This window comes from Geosmithia morbida (assembly GCF_012550715.1).
Source record: "Geosmithia morbida isolate 1262 chromosome Unknown scaffold_10, whole genome shotgun sequence".
In the NCBI taxonomy this organism is placed as follows: Eukaryota; Fungi; Ascomycota; class Sordariomycetes; order Hypocreales; family Bionectriaceae; genus Geosmithia; species Geosmithia morbida.
Window position 1 is genome coordinate 251,524 of NW_023336197.1, and position 27,716 is coordinate 279,239.

Genomic DNA, 27,716 nt, shown 5'->3' on the forward strand with positions numbered 1-27,716 from the left:
GCGGGGCCGGACACTCAAGCGGAGACAAAAAACCTATACTAGAATATTGTAAATGTTGCATATTCACCTAAAGTCGGCCAGCGTAATTCACATAATTCACGTATTTCACTCAGCCCAGTGGCGACCTGTCAGACAACGAGTTTGCTTGGGGTAGAGGGTAGCGAGCTAAGTGACAAGATCTGCTGAGTAGTGGAGAGGTAGAAGAACGTAGTGAACATACCAGTGGCAAGTATATGTGTATTACTCGTTGTCCTCGTCCTCAATGGGATCAGGGCCGATGGCTATTTATGTGGCTTTCGCCCTACTTCTGTACAATTCCCCGAATGGGTCCTAACACACAACCCTTCGGAACAACAAGCATAGAGTAATAGAGTGTAACGATAAGCATTCGGTATTGAATCTCTGAGAAGCGTCGAACACTCCGAGCAACAATATTCGTTTCTTGCATAACCTCGGATGCGTTTCTTCGTGGCTCGCTGAGAAAGCCCAGAATTGCTATCCTAGAAAGGGCAAGAACAGAATCATAAGTCATGACGTCGAACGGTGGCACAAGTACATAATGTAATAATACTTGTAAAGCGCTCTTGCCTCCATACAAGAATAGCTGATCTAGGACCATATTATTAGTACCTGTATCATATTACTACAGAGGACACTACAATCAATACACACACACCCGCCATAACGTGGCGGGTAATGCTTCCTTCAAATGTATTCGACTACAACATTGTCCATCATACTCTCAACTGCAATCTCCTCCCAGTCCCTGTTGCAGTAATTTTTATTATTATTATTAACTTTTTTTTTTTTTCTTTTTTTAAAAAAAAGGCTTATAGACTGTACATGCATTGGTAGCAGGGTAAATTGTCGGAGGGAACACTGTTCCGATCCGACAAGAGTCAAGGGCTCGAAATCACGCACCAGTAACGTGACTAGCATGGAATAATCTCTCATAGAACAACAACACATATCAAGCCGCTCAATACTACAATAAAGCTACTATTTTAACGTTTTGTTTTTCTCTTGTCCTCAAGAATTGCTCGGTTCGAAACCGGATAGTCCCACCCGATTCAGACCCATGTTTTACCGAAGTTAATCCTTGCACATATTAACATCAACAAAAATCGCGAGGAGGGGAACTAATTATGATACGGCGATACCCCGCCATCCGTGACGGCCGAGACCCTTGACCCCCCTTGACACCTTGAGTAACAGCTTCACCTAGATCCGTTCGAAATTCTTGAGTTTTAAGGAGCTCCGTTCATTCTAATATAAAACCATATACGCAATTTTCTCTCTCCCACCCGTGACCTTTTCCTTTATCTAAATATTGAGCATATATATATATATATTTATCATATATCCTCTCTCTTCGGAACCCTTACTTTGCTCACTTGGACGTGGCATAACCCCGCAATCAACTTGACATCATTCTACAAAGAGATATTTTTCTCTCTTTCCCTCTTTCTATATCTCTCCTTTACGAAATATTCGTGCTCCCCACGTCGATACTGAAACCTCCGAGCTTCCCTCAATAACATCACGAAACAGACAAAATGGTCGACCGCGCAAACAAGCCTTCCGCCCTGGCCGCCACGCCCGGTCTACCCCCCCAGGCCCAGGTGACCATCTCGGATGGAAACTCTCGTGTCAAGGCGACACTCCCGACCGGCGAGTCGATCGAAGTTCTCCTCCACGGTGCCACGGTTCTCAGCTGGAAGGATGCCGCGGGTGACGAGAAGCTGTGGCTCAGCGAAGCGGCCAAACTTGACGGCTCCGGTGCCGCGCGCGGTGGTATCCCTATTGTCTTTCCGGTAATGCCTTTTAGCCATTTCCCTTCGTACCACCCCCCTCCCTGACAGAGACAGAACCCTGTGTGGCTGACTCTTTTGTTCCGTCTTTACCCCCCAGGTCTTTGGCACAGACGCCGGTCATGCCGTAGGCAGTCTCCCCCAACACGGCTTCGCGCGCAACTCGCGGTGGGAGTTCCTCGGAAAGTCGACGACCGAGGGCACTACAACGGCGGGTGTGAAGCTCGACTTTGGCCTGTCCTCCGAGACACTGGACGAGTCCACGCGCAAGCAGTGGCCCTACTCGTTTGGCCTTGTGTACAGCGTCACTCTCGACCGTGACAACCTCAACACGACCCTCGTTATCACAAACGACGGCGACCAACCCTTCGAGTTCCAGACCCTGCTGCACAATTACTTCCGTGTCGCCGACATCGAGTCTGTCTCCGTCGCGGGCGTTGAGGACTCTCCCTACATCGACAAGGTCGACTCGGCCAAGACCAAGACTCAGTCCTCAGGCCCCGTCACCTTCGCCGGCGAGACCGACAGCGTTTACACCCCCATCAAGGGTGCCTCGAACCCCCTCGTCATCAGCGAAGCCGGAAAGCCCAAGTTCCGCATCATCCGCGACAACCTCGACGACGCGGTCATCTTCAACCCTTGGATCGACAAGTCCAACGGCATGGCTGACTTTGCCCCCAAGGGCGACTGGAAGCGCATGGTCTGCGTCGAGCCCGGAAGTGTCACCAAGTGGCAGACGCTCGAGAAGGGCGACGTCTACCAAGCTGCTCAGACTATTTACCTCATCTAATGTGGTGGAGTAGATAGTGAATACTACTAGTAATACCATGGAAAGAAATGCATGGATTCTTTGAGTCTCTCTTTTTCTCCGTCTTTGCTCTCCCGTTTCTCTATAATTTGTTACAGTATAGAAGCCCTTATATATATCGAGGCGTACTTGGTTCTTGGTGCTGGTTGCATGCCATGGTACATGTGTGCATCGTCGGTGGTGAGGTCATGGGCATGATCATGAATATGAACATGACCGGAGGAGAAATGAAGCGAGGATGTGTGTGTTCAATCGGATGAAGAGGGAGAACTGCTTCACCAAATACACCCTCTAAAAATGTCTACTAAATCATCCTTCTCCTTCTTCTTTTTTATAATGCTCAAGGAACTTCCACGTGGCCACATGATAGCGTCATAGAATACGCCGGGACAAAAAGAAAACGAGCTATAATCTTATTTCCATATCAAGCCATCAACTCTTGTTCTCTTGCGCGAGATGGTCAGCAACCAAAAAGGCTAGCTCGAGGGCCTGCTTTTCGTTGAGACGCGGATCACAGAAGGAAGTGTAGTTTGTCGAGAGGTCGTCCTCGTCGAGCCCCTCGCTGCCACCGAGACACTCAGTGACAGCATCACCGGTGAGTTCGAGGTGGACACCACCGAGGTAGCTACCCTCCTCGTTGTGGATGCGCAGAGTGTCCTGCAGCTCGGAGTAGATGTCGTTGAAGCGGCGGGTCTTGATGCCCGCTGGAGTAGAGAGGGTGTTTCCGTGCATGGGATCACACTGCCAGACGACGCAGCGGCGGTACTCGGAGCCCTCGACGGCACGGATGTGCTGGGGCAGCAACTCGGCAACGCGGTCAGCACCGTAGCGGGTGATGAGCGTGATCTTTCCCGGCTCGCGGTCCGGATTGAGGGTGCGCAGGAGTTCGAGGAGGTCCGAGACCGGCGTAGTGGGTCCCACCTTGACGCCGATGGGGTTGGCGATGCCGCGGAAGAACTCGACGTGGGCGTGGTCAATCTGACGCGTGCGGTCGCCGATCCAGACGAAGTGAGCCGACGTGTCGTAGTACTCGCGCGTCGTTCTCCGGGCGTCCGGCGAGGGCGAAGCCGGCTTGCTGGCGGTGGAGGGGCTGGCAGTCGATGGCTTCTCAAGCAGACGTGTCAGGGCCTGCTCATACTCGAGAAGGAGACCCTCGTGGCTAGTGAAGAGCTCGACAGACTCGAGACCCGTCTGGCGCGAATCGATAACCTGCAGGAAACGCAGCGTCTGCTGGATGCTCGTGGCAATGGCCGAGTACTTGTCCTTGAGGGCTGGGTCGCGCACGTGTCCCAGGCCCCAGTCTAGCGGACGATGAAGATCGGCGATGCCCGAAGAGATGCTGGAACGGATGTAGTTGAGGGTAGCAGCCGAGTAGTGATAAGCTCTTTGTATCACAGAAAAAAGGTCAGCTTCATTATGCGGCTAGCAAGGCGTTTGGCAGGAAAATAAAGGGGTTGGGTTGGGTTGGGTTATAGAACATACTTGATCAGCCTCTGGGGGTCAAGCTCACGCTGGTCCTCGGCAAACCCATTAAGAATGTCACCGCGGAAGCTAGGGACCTCCTTCCCGTTCAGGATCTCATTGGGGCTGGAGCGCGGCTTGGCATACTGGCCTGCCATGCGGCCGATACGGACGATGCGCTTGTTGGACCCCCAGATGAGGACCAGGCTCATCTGCAAGAGCAGCTTGATCTTGGACTCAATGGCATCCTGGCGGCAGTAGTCGAAGAGCTCGGCACAGTCGCCCCCTTGGAGGAGGAAGGCATTGCCCGCGGCCACGTCGGCCAGGTGAGCCTTGAGGCGCTGAATCTCCGTGGGGTGGACAATGGGGGGCATGCGCGAGAGTTCGTCGACGGCACTGGTGAGCTTGTCCGGGTCAGGGTAGGCGGGGGCCTGCTTGATGGGCTTCGTGCGCCATGTTGACGGGTCCCAAGCTGGTTGAGACATTGTCTGATCGTGTTGTGTTGCGTGTAGGAATGTGTAATGAGAGAGGGATGAGAGTATGAAAAGGAGGGCGGTTGGAGGGGCATAGAATGACGTAGCAAATGAGGACCCTATAAGTTGTGGGTATCAGAGGAGGAGGAGGAGGAGGAGGGATTGAAAGGGACGAATACTGATGACTGCACAACTTGTGCGAGATATTTTCCCCCGTACTCCTGAAAGTAGGATGAAGCAGAGGAGAAGTTAGTGTGACTCAAACAGACCTTCTCCTCTTTCTTACAGTAGTAGTACGATGACCCGAACGTGCTCGTACAACGTGGCTCCTCATCAAGTAAAAGTTTTGCGCTTTTCGTACGAGCAAAACCGAGCGTCCTTGGCACTGCTTACTTGTGTGCACGACATTTAAAATCCGTCCACGTGGGATCTATATGGGAAATTTATCAAAAGTATGCATAGACTTGAATCAATGAATACAAAAATCTATCTTATCAGATAATTTTCTCCCGTCCTTGTTCTTCTATCCAGGCTAGTAATTGACTCATCATGCTCTTCTGTTTGTCTTCTGTTCATTTTGCGCGTCTTTTGAACTTTTTTTAATACTGTTGAACCGAATTTGGCAGGTGGGGCCACGTCAGTTATTAAACCAATGATAGGACTGAATTGTGACGTACGAGTCTCTGTTTTTCTGCTGCTCCGTAATTCTGCTCCGCCGTAATAAACGGAAAGAGGAAGAGGGCAATACTAAGGCAATAAAGCGAGATGTATCGCAGGTCGTACGTACTAAGAAAATAGCAAGGCTACCGTACAAATGAAACCCCTAAAGGACGCACCTGTCTGTCCAGAGAATGTAATACATACTGTGATAATGCTTGCAGTGCGGTGCACAGCTACCTGAACAACGTAGCTCACCGTCCATGTCTCCGGCAAATACTGCCCCGCCCTTCGGTCCCGCCAAGCTGAATCCCATCGTCATTGCCTCACCTCAGCTCAACTTTCCCTCACCCCGTCACCGCCGCCACAGCACTCTCCAAGAACCACGAACCTCGAAGAAAACGGATCGAAAATGACTGACAAGCAACCCTCAAAGGTCGAGGAGGGTGCCACAACCGGTGATGTAGAAGACGACGTGCCCCCCACGGCCGCCAAGTCCGCCCAGGAGCGCAAGGCCGCCTCGGCCATGGCCAGCCTCGACGACGACGCCCGACCGACCACCACCGACGCCTCCTCATCCCCGCCTTCCTCGCGAAGCAACGTCGACCAGGAAGCCGTCAGGCAGGCTATGAAGAACCTAGAAAAGGTCACTGGCACCGGCGCCGGCGCTTCCGCTTTCGCCGCGAGCAAGCCCCGGGGGCAAAAGAATGGCCCTGCTCCTGCGGCCCCCCGCAAGAATGTCAAGCTTGACCCCGCCGACGTCACCCTCCTTGTTCAGGAGCTCGAGATGTCGAAGCTGAGGGCTACCGAGTTCCTCAGGGAGTACGACGGCGATGCCGTTGCCGCCCTGAGAGCCTACGTCACCACCGCTGGTTGAGATCCCTTTCTTGTCTCTCTCTCTCTGCTTGAGTTTCTTATTTCGAGCGTCTTGATTCAGTCTTAATTAAATACCACGTTCCCCATAATTAAACAGCATGCTATCCGCCCCCAATACTATCCATGTATACTACCAAGAGCTCAGAATCACATATTTGAGAAGCTCGGGGAAGAAGAAACAATAAATAGAACCCATCATAAAAACGCCTGGTTTATGTTCTGTTCACCCAGTGCTGCTGACTTAAAAAACGAATGAGAGTATGTACCGCAAACAAAACAAACAAGAAAAAAAGGACACATTCGGTGATTGACCGATGACCACATTCAAACTTATGGCTCCTCTTTCCCCAAAAACACAATACGTCTAATTCCAAGTCTTGGACAAGGGACTGGCAATCTTGGGCGCAAACTGCAGACTCTTACGCTTAGCCGCTAGTAGCCTCTTGACAACTTGCTCATCCTGGCTTTCGCGGCCAAACAGACTGCGGGACACACCCATGTCCTGGACAGACAGCATCTTCTTGGGAGGCGGGCACGTCTTGGTGACTAGGGCCTCCATCGTGGGCGACATGCACGTGCCGTCTTCGTCATCGTCTTCATTGCCAGGTGTCTCGGGGAGCTCAGCTGCATACTTGGCAATGGCCTCGGGCGCGGGAGTCTTGGGGACAGGCGTGAGGATGTACTTGGACCAGTCAATGTCATCGTCGTCCTGCTGTTCCTCCGCGTCCTGGTCCGAGGGGGTGTGCATCCATGCCGAGCTCTCCCGGCGGCTACTTCTGGAGCCGCTGTCATACAGCGTTCCGTTCATGTTTCCCAGAACCTTGGGCTCCATGCTCTTCCTCCGACGCCCGCTGTGCGCATGGAGGCTGGAGTCGACGCAGTAGGGAGCCTCGTCGAGCCACTCGTTTTCGCGCTCGCAGTCAAGCACCCAGCTCACTCCGACGCACTGCACGAGGCCGCGAGAGCGGCGCACCTTTTCCAGTGTCTGCGGTCGGCCATCCTTGTACACGACGTGCGTGATGCCAATCTTATCGGACCCGGCATCGCCGGTAGCCGAGTCCCTGGGGTTCCAGTTCCACGTCTTCCTGCACCGAGCACCCATCTGCTTGAGGAGATCTGTAAAGAGCCCGCTGGCGTCGCCGCCGTCGCTCGTGCGCGCCTCCACAAACACAACAGCGCCACGGAGGAGGTTGCGGTCAAGGTCGGGGCGCGTGAATCCGGGGGTGCCGAGAGTCGAAACAGAGTCGTCGTCCGTATTGGGTGTCTTGGGCATAGGCGTAGATGGCGTGGCAGGAGGTGCCGATACCTTCCGAGGGGTCCTAGGCCTTCTTCTCTTTGACGGCGATAGCGAGTTGGCCGTCGCAGCAATGTTGGGGACACCTAGTGATGTGCGACGCGAACTGACACGGGACATGCTAAAGCTCTGCTTCTTGAGGGGGCTTGGGGTGGAGTTGTCGGCTGGCTTCAGCGGCACCTTCGTCGTGGTGTGGGGGAAGAAGGCCGGCACCCTCTGAGGACGTTCGGGAGTTACGGGAACAGGCTCTTCCATCATGGGCGGTGCTTCATTCTCGTCACCGTACTCCTGGCTGGCGTCTGAGAGACTGTCATCGTGGGACTGGTGCTGGAAGCTCCTATCAGCTTGCTGTGGCGTCATACGAGATATGTCTTCTGCCTCCTGAGAAAAAGCAACGTCCTCATCGTTCCAGGACACCTCGTCCGTGGACGAAGACTCATCATGCATTCCCCTGGCAGGCTCCTCCTCCGTTTTGTCGTAGACCCTGGGCTCCGAACGGGATTGCATCTCGTCATCAAAGAAATGACTCTGAGAAGGCTCCTCAACCACCGGCGTAGTAACAGACTGTGCCTGCGGGCCAACACTGGGCTCCTTGGTAGGGCTTGTTGTAGACCACAAGCCAAACTGCTCAGTGAGGGAAGTGAAGCCGATGGTCGACCTGCGACAGTTGCTCTTAGAGAAAGATCGTGTGGGCGTGTCCGAGTGGCTCTTGGCAGGTGACGCCGTCTCGCTTTCCACCTCGGAGTCCATGTCATGGCAAGGGTTGAGGTCCTTCCGGCGGAGCTGGTATCGGGGGTCTTGGTGCTGCTCAACAGCTTCCGCCGACGGCGATCCGTCGCTGGAAGCCAAGTCACCGGTATCTACGCAGATCTCATCTTGAACCTCTGGTTCTGTGTGTACAGGCTCGCCGGCCTCATCTGCGACCTGGACCAGATCCAGTGACTGGGAAGAAGCGTCGGCCTCTCCACAAGCCTCGCCTTCGTCCTCCCTAATCGAGGCTTGGTTGTCGGTAACAACGTCTTCCACTGGCTGCTTAACCTCCTCCATATGCACGTCATCGTCGACCTCTCGAGGCATCACAGCAGAAAGACGTCCGGGAAACTTGATCTTCTCCATGGGCTCCTTGAAGGGCTCGTCATCATCTCCCTCCTCGATGTCATCCTCATCATTATGAAGGTCTCCAGACTGGCCATCCATAAGAAGCCTCTCAGACGGTGTCTTGACCGCTCCCTGACCTGGTGTCGATACGGCAAGGGGTTTCATCTGCGGAGATGCGATGATCTCAGCAGCATGTTCCCTCCGGAGGTTTTCTACCAGGGGCTTCAGACCGGGCATAGCCCGTTTAGCTGGTGAGTGCAGGAATGACCTCTTTACCGATGATGGTGTCTGCTGTGTCTTGGAAGGAGAGGGGAAGGCGAGGGCTTTGATGGGGGAAGGCGGACGTTTGGCAGGAGAGTGAAGGAAAGCGCTCTTTGATGGGGAGGAGATATGGTCTGACGCGCCGCCAGTGATGTTAACAGCCGGCTTGAGCGCAGAGCCTGGTAAGGGGATGGCGCCGATTTTGCGGGCCGGGGACCTCATGGTGTCTTTGGCAGGTAAGGCAGGCGCGCGCCGGGGGGGCGAGCCAAAGGTGATGGCACCTAGGTCAGGCGCGTTGAGGATGGCATTGTTGATCGTTACTGTTGAGTCGTCATCCTGCTCGTTGTGGACGCTTTCGTTGGAGGCACTGCTCGACTTGGCACTGCTCAATGGGGGCCTGATGGGGCTCATCATCAAGGGCTTCGGTTCGTCATCGTTATCGTCGTTGTCGTCACCAGCCAGCTCATCTTCAGACTCATTGGCACGCTGCATGGGAACCTGCGTCACCTTTCTAGGGCTGAGAGGCTTCTTCTTCTCTTTTTTGTCCTCCGACTTGCTTGCGGCCTGAGTGGCGGGCTTCCTTGTGCTCCGGACTGCCGTAGTGCTGCCACCCCGGCGTGCGGGACGTCCACGAATGCCTCCCGTGGTTGTGGCGGTGGCGACAGGCTCCTTCTTAGCTCCAGGAGCAACATTCTCCTTGCCTGTGTCCTGGAACTTTACCGTCTTGCGCACCGGGGGCTTTGCCGCAGCGGCAGAGGAGGCGGTCGCGGCGGTTGCAGAAGACCGGGAACGCGTCGTTGTTCTCCTAGCCGGCTCAGGCTGGGATCTGGCTGCTACTGCTCGAGTGGTCCTGGTCGGCAGGACGGCAGCAGAGGCTTGGGCCTTGGAGGCCTCGGTAGCCTGCTTCTTTGCCGGCCGACCGCGTACTGTTGTCTTGGGAGGCTCCTCAGCAGGAGTGTTGCTGCGGAGGCGTGTCCTGGCTGTCTTCCTGTTGCGTGTACCTTGCGGGACGTCCTGCTCGTCGTCCGAGTCGTCGGCCCTCGCCTTGCGCTTAGCGGCTGTAGACCTCGTGGGAGCAGCGGCAGCAGGGGCAGCAGAAGCCGGTGCTGTTCTAGCCTTGGCGGCGGCCGTGACTATGCGAGTCGTCCTCACCGCGGGCTCGGTAGCCTTAGCTGCAGCCCGGGCACGCGTCACTCGCTTGGGCGACGAATCCATTGTGTGTGAGTCGTGCCGATTCTCTTCGATGATGGGGGAGGGTTTAGTATGAGTATTCAAGAACAAATGGGTATCAAGCTGCCATTTGTATCAAAGCTGGATGTCAAGAGGGAAAGAGTGAGTTCCTTGCGTGGGTCGTGTTTGTTGTGGTCGTGCAGTGTGGGGGCATATGTTGCCGGGCAACTGGACAGGCGAGCTCCATAATGTGACCTGGGGTCGTCCCTCGTCACGTCTGATATGCTGATAGGTTCACTCCCACGCTTTATTTACCAAGAAATCGTCACTAGAATCTCTTTCCTAAATTTCGATCCTGATATTATCATGTATGGCCGCATTGATTCTGCATATTCACACCATGCAAGATGGAAAGAGAGAGGACAACAGGAGTATGGGTCGGGATCTAGAGCTACTATGCAGGCGGTCCTAGATACACGTACCTAGTTCTTGTACTTTACGTCATGAATGTAAGCTCTCTTTGATGTCTCTTACTGGTTTTCAGTATCACGTCCTGCAATATGCTCCGAATGCTTCAAGTTCTTGTCGAATGTGTTCTGACCTGCACAAAATACCACATCCCTGAACCCTTATGCAACCCCCATGCTTCGCTCACTCCCACCCTTCCCTTTTTGAATGCAAGAACGACAAAGGAGAGATAGAGAGAAAAAAAGGAGCCGATCATATAAGTCGTCAAAAAAAAAAAAAAAAACGCAAGCACTAAATGAAAAATCAAAGAGCTGATATGCTAACCCCGAGGATGAATCGCCCCGCTCATATGCCCTGCTGGTGTCTCAGATGTGTGTAGTATGGAGTGGCTGATATTTCAGACCAGGACGTATGAGAAAGGTAATGGCCAGTTACAACTTGCAATACCATCTTGCAGGTTGATATGTAAGAATGATGGAATATGCGGAAATGCGGCTATAAACCAGGGAGGAAGCGATAGGCCAAAGAGGAAAGGCAAAAATATGGTCAGCATGGTGTCAAATCAACACCAGCTCAACTCATCGAAAGGGAGTTCGAAAGGGACCTTCCACCTTGACGTCCTTGACACCCTCAGGCATCAGACGTAACCATTCATTCCAGCTGTCCACGTCGACGTTGTCATCGGCCAGGCGGATGGACATGTGCAGGAGGGGACAGCCGTCGGGCGTGGAGAGACTGCTCCGAAGAGGGCTGTTGACCTGCTGGGAAGCAGACAGCGGTGAGAGGAAGATGGAGGGCAGCCTGGAGTTTCCAGACATTAGAGTGTGAAACGGCGCCGGGAAGCTGGTAATCCTCTCCCTCTCGGGGTTCCGATCCCGGACAATGGTAGAGTAACTAGAGAAGAGAATCGAGTGGACCTCTGCGGCGGACAGTGGGTTGAGCCGGGTGGCACGAGTACGCATGAGCTCCGCGAGGGTTCTCGTGAATGCGTAGGGGCCCAAAGCCTCATGGTGCTCGGCCGAGGTGGCCGCCGTGATGAGCTCCAGGACGCCCGTCTGGCGGACCATCTTGGATGACGGGTAGTAGGCGGAGTCCATGATGAGAAGGGTGTCGGCGCAGGCCTCCTCTAGGATCTGCTGGATGCCATTCCATCTTATCGTCGTTGCTTTATGGGAGTCCTTGGATCTATGGACAATTAGCAATAGGACCTCGATAACACTAGGGGGTCTCCGTGGAATACAAACCTTGCCAGGACCATCTCACGGTTGCCATCGAGATAGCTATGTCCCGCGTAGTAGACAATTTTCAGGACATCCCGGTGGTCGCGTTCCTCAGAAAAGGCGTTGAGCTCCCGTGACAGCCACCGCCACGGGCTTCGCGCGGTGTCTGATGACAAGGGTATGGGCTTGGTCTGCACGGTGAAGTGGTAGTGGTTGTCCAGAACACTAGCCAGCTCCTTGACAGCGTCGGGGACAACAGTGGTCAATATGTCGCTCTCGTCGTCCTGCCAAAACAACAGTAGAACATGGGCGGCCGTGTAGCGGCTGCGGCACGATGTGGACAACATGCGGGACGCGTTGGACTGGAGTTCATTCTTGAGGCTCTCGATACTGGGCAGGGACAGCGATTGTTCGAGGCGCGGCCCCGACGGTAAGGGGGTACGATGGCGCGCTTCACTCAAGGGTGGCCTCCCGGGGTAATTCTGAGGCGCATTCGAGTCGATGTCCATCTCACTGGTCTCGTGCGTGGTCTGGGCATTATGCATGTGCTGCACGGCACTGTGGGCGGTAGTGGCCGGGCTCAGGGGCCGAGCCGGCGCAAGCGGAGGCGCAATGTCGTGCACGGTTGGGCTGTGAGATCTGTGGTACTTGTTGACGACATCCTCCCAAGTCATATTATGGTGACTCGGGTGGCACTTGAGATCGAGAAGGCGGAAACGTATGTTAGCGGGACAGGCGGGTGATGATGATACGGAGGAGAGGGCATCGTTCGAGGAGGTGGAGGAGGAGGAGGAGGAGGAGGATGAGGCCAGAATATGCCGTTTTCACTTACAGCCACTCGTCTACGGCGGCAGTCATTGCAGGCACCGAGCTTGCGAATCAAGGCAGCGCGCTCCCTGGACTGCTGGGACAAGGGGCCGGTACGTCTCCTGCTGGTTCGACGGCTGTTAGAGACGTCGATACCATCCTTGGAATAGAAGATGGACTGGTGCAATGGAGGAGAGGTGTCGGCACTGTACGATGTGGTGTTGGTCTCTCCCGAGACCAGGGTGGCACCAGCTGCCTGGGCAAGGTTGGCGGGTAACGATGGCGACGGTGAGGGGTTCGCGTCCTTCCTCGATGGCGAGGCGATGATGGGCTGGGCGAAGGAAGAGGATGATGGAGGCGTGGCAGCGATGGTGGACCCAGTAGAAGTCGGTGTAGGCCTGCGAGCTGACGGCTCATCTGGCCGAGGAAGAGGGCCCGGAACAGACGGGAAAGGAGGATTAAGATGATTAAGATGATTAAGGTGGTGGTGATGCGTATGATGGTGAAGTTGCGGAGGCGGAGGCGAATGATGGTGAGCGGCGAGAGCGGCCAGAGACGTCTCGGCTGGAGTAGAGGCTCTGAGTGGCGACGGAGATCGGGGACCGGCTCCGGGTGCCGGGGCCGGGGCCGGAGCCGAGGCCGGGGTCGGCGACGATGTCGCCACCAAGGGAGAAGTGGTTAGAGGAGCAGAAGTGTTCGCCGGAGCATCGGCTAGCCTGTGTACAGACTCCATGACTTTCTCTCTCTCTCTCTCTCTCTCTCTCTCTCTCTCTGACGGCAGATTTCCGAAGATGGGCGCACGCGCAGCCTGCCGAAAAGGATGGAGGGGTGCCAAGACGGGCGAGGGCCCTGCAGGGTTGTCCTTCCCTCGAACAGAAGGAGGGGTGACGGGATAGGTGGGGGAAGGTGAGGGACCAACACAAAAGGGAAAAGGGAACAAGGAAACAAAAAGAAAGACGGCAGCGCGCGCACACACACACACGCGCGCGCACACACACACACGCGCGCGCACACGCACACGCACACGCACAAGCACACACACGCACACACACAAGACAGAAAAACAAAATTCGACAAGGTTGAAGCCTATGCCATCCTGACAATCTCTATCATGCGGAGTGGGAGGTGAGAAAACAGAGAGGGCAGGAGAAGCCGCCGACCCGATAGCAAAGATGTAAGCCCATGGGAAAGCACACAACAGCACAGCCGCGAGCCAAGCGCCCAAAAGAAGAGCCTGGGCGGAGACGGGAGAGAAAAAAAGAGAGGTCAGGTACAACTGGCGCTGGTAAGTGAATAATATGTGAGGCAGGGGTGGGTATGTTGTTGGGTGGGTACGAGTACGTGCACTCTTCTCATACACGAAACTCGGGCGGCGCCCAGAAGTCGTCTGGGGGTGGGTGGGGAGGGGACAAGAGGGGGGAGAGCAGAAGAAGAGGGACGGCTAGGAATGGAGGCAGAGCGACCAGAGATGTGAGCAAAGACAGCCCGAATATAAGGTCCGGTAATAGAGTTACGGGAGGAGTAAGACGACGATGAGCAAGGCAGAGCGAGCGAAAGAGAGAAAGCAAGAGAGAGAGAGAGAGAGAGAGAGGCAGCAGCGCATTGCAAGGTACGAGGCAGACACGAACATACGGCGGCGACAAGGCCAAGATTGAGGTACATGTATACTTTTATGTACCTTGGGACATGTATATGTAGGTCTATTTCTGGGACTGATCTAGTCAGAGTCCTAGTAATAATAATTATAGTAAGGAAGAAATAACAGAGACTTGTTGTTGTTGTTGTTGTTGGTGGTGGTGGTAGTGGTGAGGGGGCCCACCTTGTGGCCTGGAATCGACACAAGAAGTTGGAGAGGGTCCGAGAGATGGGGACAAAGGTATCGGAATCATACATGTAGGTATCAAGAGAGGGATATCCAGATGTCAAGGCAAGAAATGAGGGAGGGAGAAGAACGAGAGACATGCGGCAAAACGGTGAGACGGAGAGTATGAAGGTGGATAGGTGATTTGAAGATGGAATATAGATGAGAGCCATATAAGTTTCGGAGGAGAAGGAGCTAGGAGGAAGTAGTAGGAGATGACGGGTGAACAATTAATTGGACGAGTCAACGAGAGTCGTGTTGCAGTTCAGTACGAGTACTCTCCGCTTTTCTTCTTGGCACTGCTTCCCTCCCAGTAATAGTCAGTGATAACGGTGCTAACGTACTACGGACCATGTATACCCGGTCTCCTCCAGAGCAGAGGACATGGCAGGGGTAGAATTCAATGTTTCTCAAGTCCGCATACGCAGCACTCGTGGCATTACGACGTCAACAGATGTAGTCATGAGAGAGCCGGGGATGCACAGCTGGGCATCAAATCTGCCCAGTTGCACCCGGTCTAGGGACGAATGACGAGGACTTGTTAGATTTTACAGCATTACCAAGAGACCGAGGCCTCGACTGGACGGAGAGCAGACGACGAAGAAAGGTTGCGATAGGTCGTAGGAGTGGTAATGTGCTCCGTACATGTACATGGAGACGAGTGGATGCCTGCATGGGAGGGGATCCGTAAAAGGGTGTGGACAGTTGTCAGATGAGAGAGAGAGAGAGAGAGAAAGAAAAAGAAAAAGAGAGAGAGAGAGAGAAACAGAGAGAGAGGGAGAGAGAGAGAACATCCATTACATACGCATGTACGGAGTGACTATGAGTTGATGTTGTCGCTCTCTGACGCATCGTAGCATAGTATAATAGAAAGGCAAACAACCACAACAAAAAAACAAAAAAAGGCCCCCAACTTTCCGCACAATGAAAAAGAGCAGATAAAGACAAACTGGCGAAAGAAAAAGAAAAGAAAAGCAAGAGATAGATAGAAAGACAGGCACGAGTCATAAGAGGGGTAGAGACAAGGACAAAGGGAAATCCAGTCGGGTTCATGGATCATGGCTTTAGTTGGCGGATGTAGTGGGGAAGTGGAGATCATTGAGAGACGAAAAAAAGAAAAGAAGAAGAAAAAAAAAGAGAAAGTCTAGTGCATCGTCGGTGAGGTGCGGGGGGGTTCGGAAAAGCCCTTTTTTCCCCTCCAATTTTTCCAAACCCGGTGACGACCTGGCCCATTGTTCTGCATCATCACTAGCATCACCAGCGGTTAGCACGCGCCGCCCGTCGTATCTAACCTCCGCATCACAGTATGGGTAGTAGTAGGTACTAGTGCTACTACTGATTCATCTCTACTAAGGCGCGCGCAGTGCGTGGTATTATATCCTACCGACTGCAACATCAGCGACCAGTTCCGTTATTCTACGAGCGTCACCTTCCCCGGAGCTCACGGCCCGTCTTACATTGGTTGTGTATGCGTGTTATCGTGACAGACGGACAGACAGGCATGGGACAGACATTTCTGGGACCGTGTCAAGGATCGAAGCCAAGGCCATGATCCCTCCTTCCTTTCTGATGATCTCAGCCTCTTACAAGGTGAGGCAGGGGTGAGTGAAGAGTAGCGAAAACGCCGACGCCGACGCCGATGTTGATGTAGGTGCGTGGATGAGTCGAACCGTCAGGGAGTGGGGGTTGGCTTGTTTACGAGTACTCGTACAGGTAGGTGAGGAGGGTCTCTCCCAGAGTCCGTACCCGCGAGCCCGCCATCGCAATCTCGGCTTCATGCATGTATATGATATTCCCATCTGCTCTGTTCTGTTCTGCCTAGCAAAGAGAGGAACGATGGATGATGGGAGTCAGGCGAGACAAAAGGGCAAGACGTGCGCACGCACGAGACTATAATATACACTTGAACATTTGGCATTGAGCCCGTGCACACTCGTACAGTCAACAAACTTGGGGAGAGTAACAATCAGTCCTCTCACAAGTCCTTGTCCATCTTGTTGACGCCGTCATCTGAGACACCCCCTTCTCCTTTCACGCTTTGCCTCCTCCTCTCCTTTTTAAGGAGGTTCTCTCCCTCTATCTTTCTCAAAAATCGACTAGTAGTCGGCCTCTTTGACCTTCTTCGCATCGCCCCCCCCCCCCCCCCCCCCCCCCCCCCCCCCCCCCTCCTTCCTTCCCTCCTACCCCGGCCTTTTTTCCCGCAGTGATTAGCCTCATGCAATATACTGCTTAGGATGAAGAAGGGACCGGAAAGACGTCACCATCCGTCCATGCAGACAAGCCCGTCCTCGTGTGCCATCCAGGACGGGGGTCGCGTACCCGGGTGGTCTAACAAGGTCCAATAGACGCCTTTGCTTTCTCCGGGGGAAGCCATGGTGTTCTTGGCGGGACGTACGTCAGTTTATTGCAAAGGATCGAAGGTCATCCATTGCCAGTTGCGGGCTCGGGGTAATACCACGCTACGCAGCGAAATACTTCGTAGTTAATATGCATGTTTTTCTTTTTATATTTCTCCGTATACTCCGTGATATAATATAGTACACACATTCTGCAGTGCCGCAATACGACCAATGTAATATCACCAGTACTCACTGAATCCTTTGCTACGACCACTACGGTAATATATGGTAGAGCTGCATGCGCGTACCATATCCCCTTCGGAGCGGCATCCGACCCGACCCGATAGACTCGCTTCCTTGTACTCGCATGGACCCGTTCTCTCTCGATCTCTATCCCGTACGGAGTAAATCAGATGGAGAGACAAGACAGACCGAGATATAATATAACATTATCAGAACCTTTTCGTATGAGTATAAAAACGTGTTGTTATGCACAAGGGGTGTTGAATCACTAGACTGTTACTAGTTTGTAGTAATAGTAATACTAGGTAGTTGGCATTAAATACCAGGGTGGTATTAATCAACGCATATTACGTCTACTCGTACGAGTACACATACATATTATATACGCGCATACTGTAGATACTTCCGCAAAGGATACCCATGTTCTGCACAGACGACAGACTGCTAGGGACAAGAGACATGGATGATCGAACCCCCTCCTCTCCGTCCATGTCATCCCTGACAGGCAGCACTTACGAGTACCCGTAACATATGATGCAGAGCACATCTTTTGTCTTTCCTGAGCAAAGGCACAAAAGTCCATCTGATAATGCGGGCCTACTAGAACAAGTCCCGGGAACCCCAACCAACCAACCAAGGAAAGAAGGCAGATGGATGGGCCTGTGCGTCGAAATAATAACAGCCACATGATTATAATAGTCCGCCAAAGAACAGGGACAGATGAGAGCCGCAAACCCCTCCCGAAAAGAGAAAATTAAAAGGAAGGAAAAAAATTTCTCCCGAAAAAAAGAGGGCCGTATGCAAGACCCTCATTACGGCGTCGTAATACTATTTTCATCGGGTTTTCAATGCTCCCACTCTTCTGTCCCGCCAATGTATCATCTACCATACACGCATCTCTGGGTCTATGCAATCAAACTGGTGATAAGTCATAATACTAAGTCGTTATTTTATAATACTTGTTGGTACAGTTCCTTCAATGTAGATGTCCTCCATACATGTAATCCGCGCAATGACGCCTCACCCTTCCCTTGCCCGTACTCGTCTATTTAATACTCGACAGTTTTACTTAGCCCGAAATCCAATGTTATCTCTGTCGTTGTGAATCAGCCGGCCCCATTCTAATAGAAGCCGGAAGAGATATGCTTCCATATCCTTCTCACCGATAGCTTTTTCCGCCCACTTCTGGCCCTGCAGTGCGATCCACTCGCCGTCATCCCGGCTTCCCACTTGGCCAGGACCTGAGCTTACTTTGTTATACTTGACCTGGTTGGCCGACTCGGTAAAGTAGAGATATGTCGTGTGTAGTCCGTGAAATCTCATGTCGATGGGCACGAGGTGGAGGTACGGTCGAAGGCGTTCTGTGTACCACGACCGGAAGATGGTCGACACCATTGGCATGCTCTTTGAACGAATCGCCCGCATCAGCTGCTCCGGCTTGCTCGTCTTCTCATCTACGAGTAGCACATAGCGGTACTCGAGCGGCTCTTGGTTGTCGTCCATGGCTTCAAACGCTTGCCTAACAATCTCGCAATGGTAACCCGAACACTCCGATAGACCATTCATGCCCACATCAAATGACAGCAGGCTGTTTGCCTCTGATGCTGGCATCGCTTCGTACCCAAACTCATTGACGTCCCGGCCACGGCCCGCCCGTACTACGACGACCTCTTCGTGAGAGCCCGGGTCCAGTAAAAGGTGCAGCAGCCGATACTTTGGGCTGGCACGTAGCACTTGCCCGTTACCGTCTTGGTGCCCAATGTTGCCTCTCCAGAAGAGAGAATCGTAGCGTCTCTTGAACTCCCATTTTATGTCCGGTTCACCCCCTCCGAGAGTCGGCCCGGGGAGAGGAATAAGTATATCGCCGAAGGCGTCTGTTTTGGAGAAGCTGAATAGAGGGCCCAGATCCTGAATCGGATCAATATCCGAACTTGTCAGGAACATTTCATGGAGATTCAACAGGTCCGGCTGTTCACAAATTTCCATGGAATTGTTCCAGCTGACCAGGAATTCGTGTTTTGAGTGACGCTCGACGCAGTCTGGACACAGAGCCGCAAAGTCCCACATCATCTTCTTCCTGCTCTTCGAGTTGGGTGCGCAGGCGTTGATGAGCATATTACGGAATCTGAAGGGAGACAGGGCTCCGGATGACCGTGCGGCGTCAAGCTCGAGGCCAACTTCCCGAGGGTCGAGATGCCCCTCTGCCATATCCGGTAGCCACCTCTTGGAAGGGCCAGCACCCCACCCGAAGCGCCCTTGGCCTTGGCCGTATGTCTCTTCCCATACAGGAAGGACTCGTGGCGACGGGCCGAGGTTGATCGGAATAGTCATGTCTGGCAGGTGCTTTGAGAACTTGCTGATTGTTTCCGAGAGCTCTTGTAATCCCCGCTGCTCCTCTCTGTTTCCAGCATCGCTGTACGTGACCTTTCCATTTCTGATTATGATGGCGAATACCCCAGGAATTGAAGTCATAGCTTCCGCCCTCTCTCGCAGAACCTCGGGCGGATAGCTCCAGAATGGCGAGAGGTCCTCATCAATTTGTTCAAACGTGTCGATAATGGTGGCTCCCTGGGCGTACTCGTACCATGCATCGAAGTTTGGAGGAGGCAGCCTTCCGTCATGGCGCTGCTGGTAGATGTGAGCGCCTGCCCTAATATTGCTGCTGACTGTTGCTTCTTTGACCCAATGGTCGTGCGCAATCTGAGCTTTGTAAATCAGGTCGCTGATAGGGTGTCTGGGGTATGACAGCGGTGCGGTTCTCGATACTCTGAATGAAATGGCCAGAGCAACCCCGACAAGAACGGAAATGAAAACGGCACGCTTCATAAACAAAATATATCTCATTCCGTGGAAGAAACTGAAAAGTACACTGCCGCCCGCGACAATCCAAACAGGAGCAACAACGGGGAGGCTAGAAAAATGGCCCCAATCACCGTAGTTTGAGGCGTTCCATATGGAGTTCCACAAGCTGGCCAGGATGGTGATGACCGTCGACGGAACCAGTGGTGACGTCAAGCAGAGCCACATGGTCACGGAGAACAAGAATATAGCAAAGAAGACGCTGTCAAGCAAAATGAAAATGCCGTAAGGAGCCTCCAAGAAGGAATCGGGACGGCTGGCTCCCCCAAACATGGCAGTAACCACAAAAACGGCCCCCATGGTTAGGGAGGAGGAAATGAGTACCACTCCCAAAGTCCGGAGACGTGCCTCCATGGTCTGGGTCCATGTCAGAACCCTCCAAAGCTGTATGGTAATGGCCACGTCCAAGCATAAGCCGACGAATTGAAGCAGTACGGTCCACGTTCTGCTATCCAAGGGTTCAAAGCAAACATAGGTAGACCGGATCACCCGGCCAGATGAATAAGAGGTACCGAGGGATATGAGAAGCACGCCCGTCGCAGCGATGAGCATGGAGACGCGAGGACCGCTGAACCAGTCGTGAAGATCGTCGAAAACCGACCGCCACGGGTCGTCTGGCTCTGCTGGTATTGGGAAAACGTATCTACGGCGAGAAGAGAATACTTCATAGGCAAAGAGAAGTATGCACAGAAACGACTGACAATGATCATACCCATTAGCAACACTGTTGTAGTCGACACCCGTATGTCATTTGTTTATCCTCACCTCCATGCCAGCGCCGGCACACTGTTGGTGATAAGTCACCCTGTTGAGGATCTCCAGACGCGCGACAATGCAAGTGACTAGAATGAGCAAAGGGTAACGTCTGGGCCGCCTCGGCAGGGTGGCACCGGCACCACTGTCTGGGCCATGGTGACCAGCATCGTCGAGCTCAGTGTCGTCCAACGGGCGCCGGGAAATTGAGAGAGGGCCAACGGGTCCTCTGTACCATTCTGCGAGCCACTCTGCTGCAAAGAATGTACATCCCGTGAAAAGAAACGCCAGGGGCGCAAAGAGCTGGGGGCGTCCTAAGGCGAAGTTTAGGGTTAGCAGGCCACTTCAAAGGATGCGGCTACGAAGCGAGGCAGCAAGTTCAAAACGCGACTTACCAGAGTATGGAAGGCCCTCAAAAGACTTTAATAGATATATCAGGGATATGAGGGTCCTATTCTCCCGTCAGACACCTGTTCAAATCGACGCGATCTCCCCAGCTTTCACTTTCACTCACCCAACTGACGCAATATTGGCGGCTTCGACGGATCGCATAGCGCCAAGAATTTCCCCAACGGGGCTGACAACACAAAGTATAAGTGACGGATCATCCAATCATTACGCCAGCACGACAGATTCAAGATATTTCAACGAGGCTCCCTTCCTTTAATAGAGAAGAATTGATTTTAGGGATGTCTGTAGGTTTCACACCCGGACAGCTTTGGCTTGGATGATGCATGCTCCCTCTGGGGCTGTCCAGGGGCGCCGCGCGGATGACTAAGGCGCTAACTACGTGTCATGGATCTCGTATTTGAATGAATGTAGGGCAGGTACGCGCACGTTAGAGCTCCCCCATTGGGGCTGTGAATAGCTCTCCCTCGGCCAAGACGTTTTACGTTGTATTATACGAGTATTCGTATTCGTTCATATAACATCGTCTTAAAACTTTTACCATCCGATATTCGCTCCCCTGTCTGTCTTCGCGCCATCCTATGCCCTGATATCCCCCCCCCAACCATTTGCCATCATGGCAGGATTAGGCGATGCCCCTCTTATGCAGTATATCGCCGTCCCAGCCGTATGTCTGTTGATAACTTTTCTCGGCTTCTTCTCGCAGTATCTTTTCCACTACTCGACAACGCTCGATCCCGGCCCTCCCTCGCGCAAGGAGACGATTACCTTCAACATCTTACTTGCCGCCTTATACTACACCTACTTCAAGACCGTCTCCGTTGATCCCGGCCGCTATGTCTTCGCGGACCGAGTCCTTGAGGTCGATGACAAGAAGCAGTGGTGCAGCAAGTGTGAGGCCCCGAAGCCTCCGCGCGCCCATCACTGCCGTCACTGCCAGCGATGCATCCCCAAGATGGACCACCACTGCCCCTGGACCAATAATTGCGTCTCCATGACCACGTTCCCCCACTTCATCCGCTTCCTTATCTACGCCAACCTTTCCCTGTGGATGATGGGCTACCTGCTATTCCAGCGCTTCTACCCGCTATGGGAGTCGCGAAACCTACCGTCGTATCTGGGTCCCAGTCTCCTGGCTCTTGTTTCCCTGTCTGCTATTTCAGTCGTGGGCTTCTTCACATCAGTCGCCCTCTTCATCATGCTGGTAACCACAGCTAAGTCCTGGTTGACGAATCAGACCACTATTGAAGGATGGGAGGTAGACCGCCACGAGGCTATCGCCGAGCGCGGCGGTCGTGACTGGTGGGACATTACTGGGCCCAACGGGAAACCAATTCGCTTCGAGAAGATCGAGTTCCCTTACGACATTGGCTTCTTTGCAAACATGGCACAGGCTATGGGCACCAGCAACATCCTTTGGTGGTTCTTCCCCTTTGCCAGCAACCCCAAGATAGGCGAGGATGGCACTGGTAGCGGATGGACATGGGAGGAGAATGGGTTCAATCGCATGAAGGGCATGTGGCCGCCCCTAGATCCGGAGAAGATTCGACGCGCCAACCGCACGTGGCCCGGTGCCAGAAGGGACTACGCAGCCGAGCTAAAAGAGCTGGATATAGGTCCTGAAGAGAGGAAAGAAGCCTTCAGGCAGCGACAGGAGCAGGACCTGGAGCGGAGGAAGAAATTAGTGGCCGAGCTAGAAGAGGTGGACAGCAACTTTGAATTTGTAAATGGCAGCGATAGTGACGATGACGACCACAGCGATAACGATGATAATCGTGGCTTTGATGGAGCCCCAGGCTGGACCAACTCGGATGGCGAACGTCTGCGCGATTATGGCGTAGATGAAGAGGCAGAGGACCTGGCCGACGACAACATCCCCCTCGCAGAACTCATACGGCGCCGCAAAGGTTTCCAGTATGAAGCAACAACGCAAGAATGATGTATGAGGCGGAGAATATCTACGAATGCGAAGAATTGAACATTTAGTAATACGTAAAATACTTGACAAGAAAACTTGTGTAGATATATATCTGTGATATTCTCGAGTAGTTGAAAAAAAAGTAGAAGAAGCGACCAAAAAATCCAATAGAAATCATCATATTCCGCCCCCTTTGCTCCCGTCCTCAAGCAAATCTGCCTTTTTTCCTATTCAATTTTATAATAAACCAGAGCGCTTGAAAGGCATAGTAAAAAGCTCCGAGGAACAACATGACGGCATCAAGAATAAATCTCTATAGAAAAGAATAAGAATTTTGCCCTCCCTTTCCGCGACTGCGCAACAGGAACTGAACGAATAATGGTTCGAGCAAGGCAGAAAGAAAATTTAATCGAAAAAAAGGGGAGAAAGGAAGACTGGTTTCAGGACAAAGACAGCGTTCGAAGCTCTTGTTTTTCTCGCGCGATCATTCTCATTTACCAGTCGTCATCGTCGTCCTTTTGCTTCTGCATGGCATTCTTTCTCGCCAGGAGGGCATCCGCTAGACTGCCACCCAGGCTGCCCTGCGGCGTGGTGCTGCGACTCGTGTCCGATGAACTTCCATTGACCCCATTAAGGCTCATTCCTGAGTCTCGCTGCTGAAGGTCGGCAGGCTTCTGGGCAGCGGCGGGTCGCTTGGCAGGGGGCGCTGGAGGTGCAGGCTTAGATTTGACGGGCGGGGGACGGGCCTGTTCTTCCACGTAGGCGGCTGGCACCCAAGCCTGGCCGGCATCCGTCTTGCCCAGCCACCATCCTATGTAGAAAGTTAGTTTCCGGTGTGTCTCTTCTTGTGTTCTGTCCTTTCTTTCCTTCCTTCTTTTTTTTTTGGGGGGGGGGGGAGGGCGGAAGTGGTTTCTTGACGTACCATTGTCTTCCTTCTGCACGATCTCAATTATCTGGCCGGCGACGATCGATAGCTCATTGTCTCTCTGACCGGCAAAATCATATAGAACCTTAGCCATGATTTTCGGCGGGCCCGCAGGAGGCGGAGGAGGAGGCGGCGGCGCTCTTGTGATGCTGTTCTGATTCCTTGTGTGACTAGGAATAGAGGCAGAAGAAGTCTGGGCGGCAATCGGCGTCGGCGTCGGCTTTGCGATGGCAGGGCTGCTAGCTGCAGGACTGGGGCCAGAACTGAGGGCAGCTGGAGGCTGAAGAGTACTTCGCACATTGTTGGCCCCAGGTCTGGGCTTGGCAGTTCGGTTGCCCGTCAGCCTGGACGGGCGTCCGTTGGGACCCCCGGGCTTGATCAGCTTGCCGCGGGTGATGGGCTTGGGTGGCACAGGCTTGGCCTTGGGCGTCGGTTTGGACACAGATGAAGGGGGCTCCCCCTGCTGAGTGTGGACAGCTCCGCTTTTGTAGAAGTCAGCTGGCATTTGGGAGTCCTTCAGGACTTTGACCTGCTGCATCTTGCCGGGTTTCTTGGCGTATTCAATCATGTCGGAAATTTTGAGGTTGAAGCCGGCAGGCATCACCTGCTTCATCTGCGTGAACATCTCCGTCTTGAAAACACAGTTCATCAGAGGGTCAGGTTCCTGCTGGGACCCGATGCCCAGAGAGAACCAGTCATCGCGGGCCGTCGAGGTACTTATGTACTTGATAGCACCCAGGGGAACAGCCTTGTCAACGGAAATCGTAGGCTGCCCGTTCACCAACGCCTGAGAGATGATGTAAAACTTGCTGCCAGTCACAACAATTATTCTAGGAGTAGGCTTGCTGGACCTGCCAAACTTGGCCTCCAAAATCTCGGCACGACACGAAAAGACAGCTCTCTCGTTGGATCCGATATTGGCTGCCTTGTGAATCTGCGCACCGAACCCTCCCAAGGCATTGACACCCAAGTAGTCACCCAGGAACCTTCTAGAGCCGAGCAGACTCATACGTCGTCGCTCCTTGCGATTGCCAAGGACACGGTGTCCCTGGTCGCGAAGCTGCAGGAATTCAGCGCCAGTGCGCTTCTTACGCCAGAAGCGCTGGATCCGAGTAGCAGACTCGGCACGGTAGGCCAGGTAGGCCCTCCACATGCGCTGGATTCTGGTGGCCATGTTGTGCCAGTACCTGTCCCTCATGTGCTCGAGGGCGAAAAGGGTTTCCGGGGACTTGATAAATGCCTTAGTGACACCCATCTGCCACTCCTCCTTGGGGATGCTCGTATCCTTGAGGATCTGTTTGGTAGCTTCCTCGTACGAACCGTCCCAGGTGTACTCACCAGCGTACGATGTCGCTGGAGACAGGAGGAAGAATCGATCCACGAACTTATCGAACGACTGGCGGTAGGCAAAACCAGCACGACGGATACGGACGTTTTCCTGCAGGCCAAGGTACTTGATCTGGTGAAGAACATTGGGGCCGTTATATTCGGTAGGCGACTTGTTCTCGTTGGGCTTGATGGTACGAATGTACGACGGCTGGCATTTCATCAAGGTGTCGACAAGAGCATTGGCGGACGTGCGGATACGGTCGCCAGCGGAAGGGGGCTGCTTCCGGTTGTCTTGATCAACCTGCTGAGGGAACAAAGTGTGGACAAAGCTGTTGCCGCTATGCTCGACGAGGTTCAGAAGACCTTTGAGAAGCTGGTCCTTGTTCTTATCCGTGATTCCGTCAACAGTGTAGGACACGTCGCCGGCATAATGTTTAATAATGAAGTTTCCTTGACGTGGTGTCAAGTGAGCGTGCGACATAGAGTTGACAGTCTGCATAAAGGTACGGTCGCAGGCGGCGGGATCGGCGTGGGCTGTCTTGGTAGCGTCCTTCATGGCCGAGAAGACACCCGGGGGTCGGACCTGCTCAATGAGCTCGCACACGACCTTGTTGTCAAAGTACTTGATAGGCTTCCACTCGATCTGCTCCCTCGCATACTCTTCCTGCTCTGTCTTGAGAGTGAGCTGGATGAATATTTGCTGGAGCTTCTCGTTGACATAGTTGATGCAGAGCTGCTCGAAACTGTTCTTCTCGAATATTTCGAACCCGTAGATATCCAGGATGCCAATCGTGTTAGACGTGGACTGACGCGACTTGAGGGACTTGTTGATGCGGCTGACGATCCAGTCAAAGAGGTTGCTGTAAATGGCCTTGGATAGTGCATCCCGGGTGGCTGAGGCCTGGGCAGGGTTGGCTGGGGACTCAATGACTTCACCACTTCGAGGTGTCAGGATACGGATGGTGATGCCTTGGATGAGCTGGTCGGGTGTTACCTCGAGAAGATAGGCGGCAAAGTCGACGACAGACCTGTCCACGACCTCAGCATAACCGCCATCGTCCTCGCGGAATTGGATATTGCCAATCCACAAAACGGCAGCCAGCATGCGGAAGATACTGTCCTGCTCGGGCTGGGTTACACCGATGATCTTCATGGCGTTAAGTGTATCTTGAAATTCGGCCAGGTCGTCGATTCCGTCAACATCGAAACACTTGGATTGGCTCGTGTAGACGTAGGTTTCGGGACCCTGGACACCAAAGGTCTGCTGGTATTGCGGCGAGGCGCCCTTGGTGAACTGGTAAAAGATGTGAAAGTTGCGCTCGTTGGCAATCTGGCCGACGACTCGTGACTTTTCGAGAAGGTAGTTGTTGATGTCGGCACCAACCGGCTCGCCTTGGCCGTTGAAGTAGATCTGGAGGTACTTGCCGAAACGGGACGAGTTGTTGTTCCTCAGTGTCTTGGCGTTTCCAAAGGACTCGAGCAGCGGGTTGGTGGCCAGCACCATGTCCTTGATCTGCTGAATATCGCCGGAGCCACTGCCCGAGACGTTGGCAATGTACTGCATGATGCGCTTGGCGGCCTCGGTCTTGCCGGCACCCGACTCGCCCGAAATGATGACACACTGGTTATCGTTATAGGCCTTCATGTTGTAGTAAGCCGACTCGGCAATAGCGAAGACATGGGGCGGCATCTCCAGACGGTTCTTGCCCCTGTAGCTGTCGAGGACCTGGTCGGTGTAGATGCCCAGGTCGCGGAAGGGGTTGACCGACACCAGGACATGGCCGATGTAGGTGTAGATTTCGGCGCCTTCGAATCGTTTCTTAAGGTTCTCGTTTATGGCTTCGTTGGAGACCTTGCTCAGCAACGTTAGGTCGGAAACACCGACCTCCTTCTTCTTGCTAGTTTCAAAGGTGGCCTTCTTGGGCTTTGCGCTGCCCGAAGCGCCTCCTGCCCCGGCCTGGGCGTTCCGGCTCGACTTATCTCTGGGACGCCGTGATATACCCTAGATTCACGGGGGGGAGATGCTCAGCAACCGTTACTTTTTTGCGTGCCCGCGCGGCGAGGTAGGAGAGAGGGGCTTTCTTACCATGGTTGGATACGGAGATGAGTATGCGGTGGTATTGTGGAGAGGGGAGAGAGGGTCGTAGTGTTGGCGTAGGTTACTCTGTCATTAGGTAGCTCACCGCAAGAGAACGAAAGGTGTAGTAAAGGAAGGAAAAGCAAGACAAGCCAAGTCAATCAACCCTCTGAGAGATAGGGAAAAGAGATGGGGCCAAATCGATGCTGTCGCAACCCAGATGATGATGGTGGTGGCTACATGTACGGGTAGGTACCTAATAGTTGGTGGCGGCGTTACTGAATGGAAGTGCCTGGATGGATGGTGATGAAAATTGCCGACAATTTTCCGCCGCAACAAAATGTCAGTCAGTCAGCACAGCCTCATGCGCATACGTAGCAGCTGGCGGCTAGGAAAAACAAAAGGCCAGCCCCCTCCAACTTCTTTTTCTTTCGTTGCCCTCTCACATCAAACCTTGACTCGTTCGACCCGCCATATTGCCCAATTCCTCTGACTCTTACAATAAGAGGCTAGGTTTTCCCATTGTCAGACACGGCCGGCTAGCTGCCTCGGGTTCTCGGCGCTGTACATGCCAGCTTGGTGATTGCACGGTATTTTGTT

At 53.5% G+C, this 27,716-nt stretch overlaps 8 protein-coding genes across 8 annotated transcripts; 3 read left to right on the forward strand and 5 right to left on the reverse strand.

Annotated features, from left to right (window-relative positions):
* Positions 1-1,556: 1,556 nt before the first annotated feature.
* Positions 1,557-2,601, forward strand: GMORB2_1574 (glucose-6-phosphate 1-epimerase; the record flags this gene model as incomplete). The annotated part of the gene is made up of 2 exons (XM_035463556.1): positions 1,557-1,814; positions 1,912-2,601. 2 exons carry the CDS (start codon positions 1,557-1,559, stop codon positions 2,599-2,601), a joined length of 948 nt encoding a protein of 315 aa, XP_035320387.1.
* Positions 2,602-3,051: 450 nt separating this feature from the next.
* GMORB2_1575 (3-deoxy-7-phosphoheptulonate synthase) lies at positions 3,052-4,565 on the reverse strand (the record flags this gene model as incomplete). The annotated part of the gene is made up of 2 exons (XM_035463557.1): positions 3,052-4,003; positions 4,102-4,565. 2 exons carry the CDS (start codon positions 4,563-4,565, stop codon positions 3,052-3,054), a joined length of 1,416 nt encoding a protein of 471 aa, XP_035320388.1.
* A 1,057-nt stretch (positions 4,566-5,622) lies between these two features.
* GMORB2_1576 (uncharacterized protein) lies at positions 5,623-6,087 on the forward strand (the record flags this gene model as incomplete). Its single annotated transcript, XM_035463558.1, has 1 exon — positions 5,623-6,087. The coding sequence occupies one exon, from the start codon at positions 5,623-5,625 to the stop codon at positions 6,085-6,087; it is 465 nt and encodes a 154-aa protein (XP_035320389.1).
* Positions 6,088-6,450: 363 nt separating this feature from the next.
* GMORB2_1577 (AT hook) lies at positions 6,451-9,954 on the reverse strand (the record flags this gene model as incomplete). Its single annotated transcript, XM_035463559.1, has 1 exon — positions 6,451-9,954. The coding sequence occupies one exon, from the start codon at positions 9,952-9,954 to the stop codon at positions 6,451-6,453; it is 3,504 nt and encodes a 1,167-aa protein (XP_035320390.1).
* A 1,001-nt stretch (positions 9,955-10,955) lies between these two features.
* Positions 10,956-14,066, reverse strand: GMORB2_1578 (uncharacterized protein; the record flags this gene model as incomplete). Its single annotated transcript, XM_035463560.1, has 6 exons — positions 10,956-11,562; positions 11,622-12,292; positions 12,430-12,735; positions 12,962-13,120; positions 13,763-13,791; positions 14,033-14,066. 6 exons carry the CDS (start codon positions 14,064-14,066, stop codon positions 10,956-10,958), a joined length of 1,806 nt encoding a protein of 601 aa, XP_035320391.1.
* Positions 14,067-17,912: 3,846 nt separating this feature from the next.
* GMORB2_1579 (Glycosyltransferase family 90 protein) lies at positions 17,913-20,006 on the reverse strand (the record flags this gene model as incomplete). Its single annotated transcript, XM_035463561.1, has 1 exon — positions 17,913-20,006. The coding sequence occupies one exon, from the start codon at positions 20,004-20,006 to the stop codon at positions 17,913-17,915; it is 2,094 nt and encodes a 697-aa protein (XP_035320392.1).
* A 1,477-nt stretch (positions 20,007-21,483) lies between these two features.
* Positions 21,484-22,806, forward strand: GMORB2_1580 (palmitoyltransferase; the record flags this gene model as incomplete). The annotated part of the gene is made up of 1 exon (XM_035463562.1): positions 21,484-22,806. One exon carries the CDS (start codon positions 21,484-21,486, stop codon positions 22,804-22,806), a length of 1,323 nt encoding a protein of 440 aa, XP_035320393.1.
* A 473-nt stretch (positions 22,807-23,279) lies between these two features.
* GMORB2_1581 (myosin I) lies at positions 23,280-27,128 on the reverse strand (the record flags this gene model as incomplete). The annotated part of the gene is made up of 3 exons (XM_035463563.1): positions 23,280-23,596; positions 23,708-27,041; positions 27,126-27,128. The coding sequence occupies 3 exons, from the start codon at positions 27,126-27,128 to the stop codon at positions 23,280-23,282; spliced, it is 3,654 nt and encodes a 1,217-aa protein (XP_035320394.1).
* Positions 27,129-27,716: the final 588 nt, after the last annotated feature.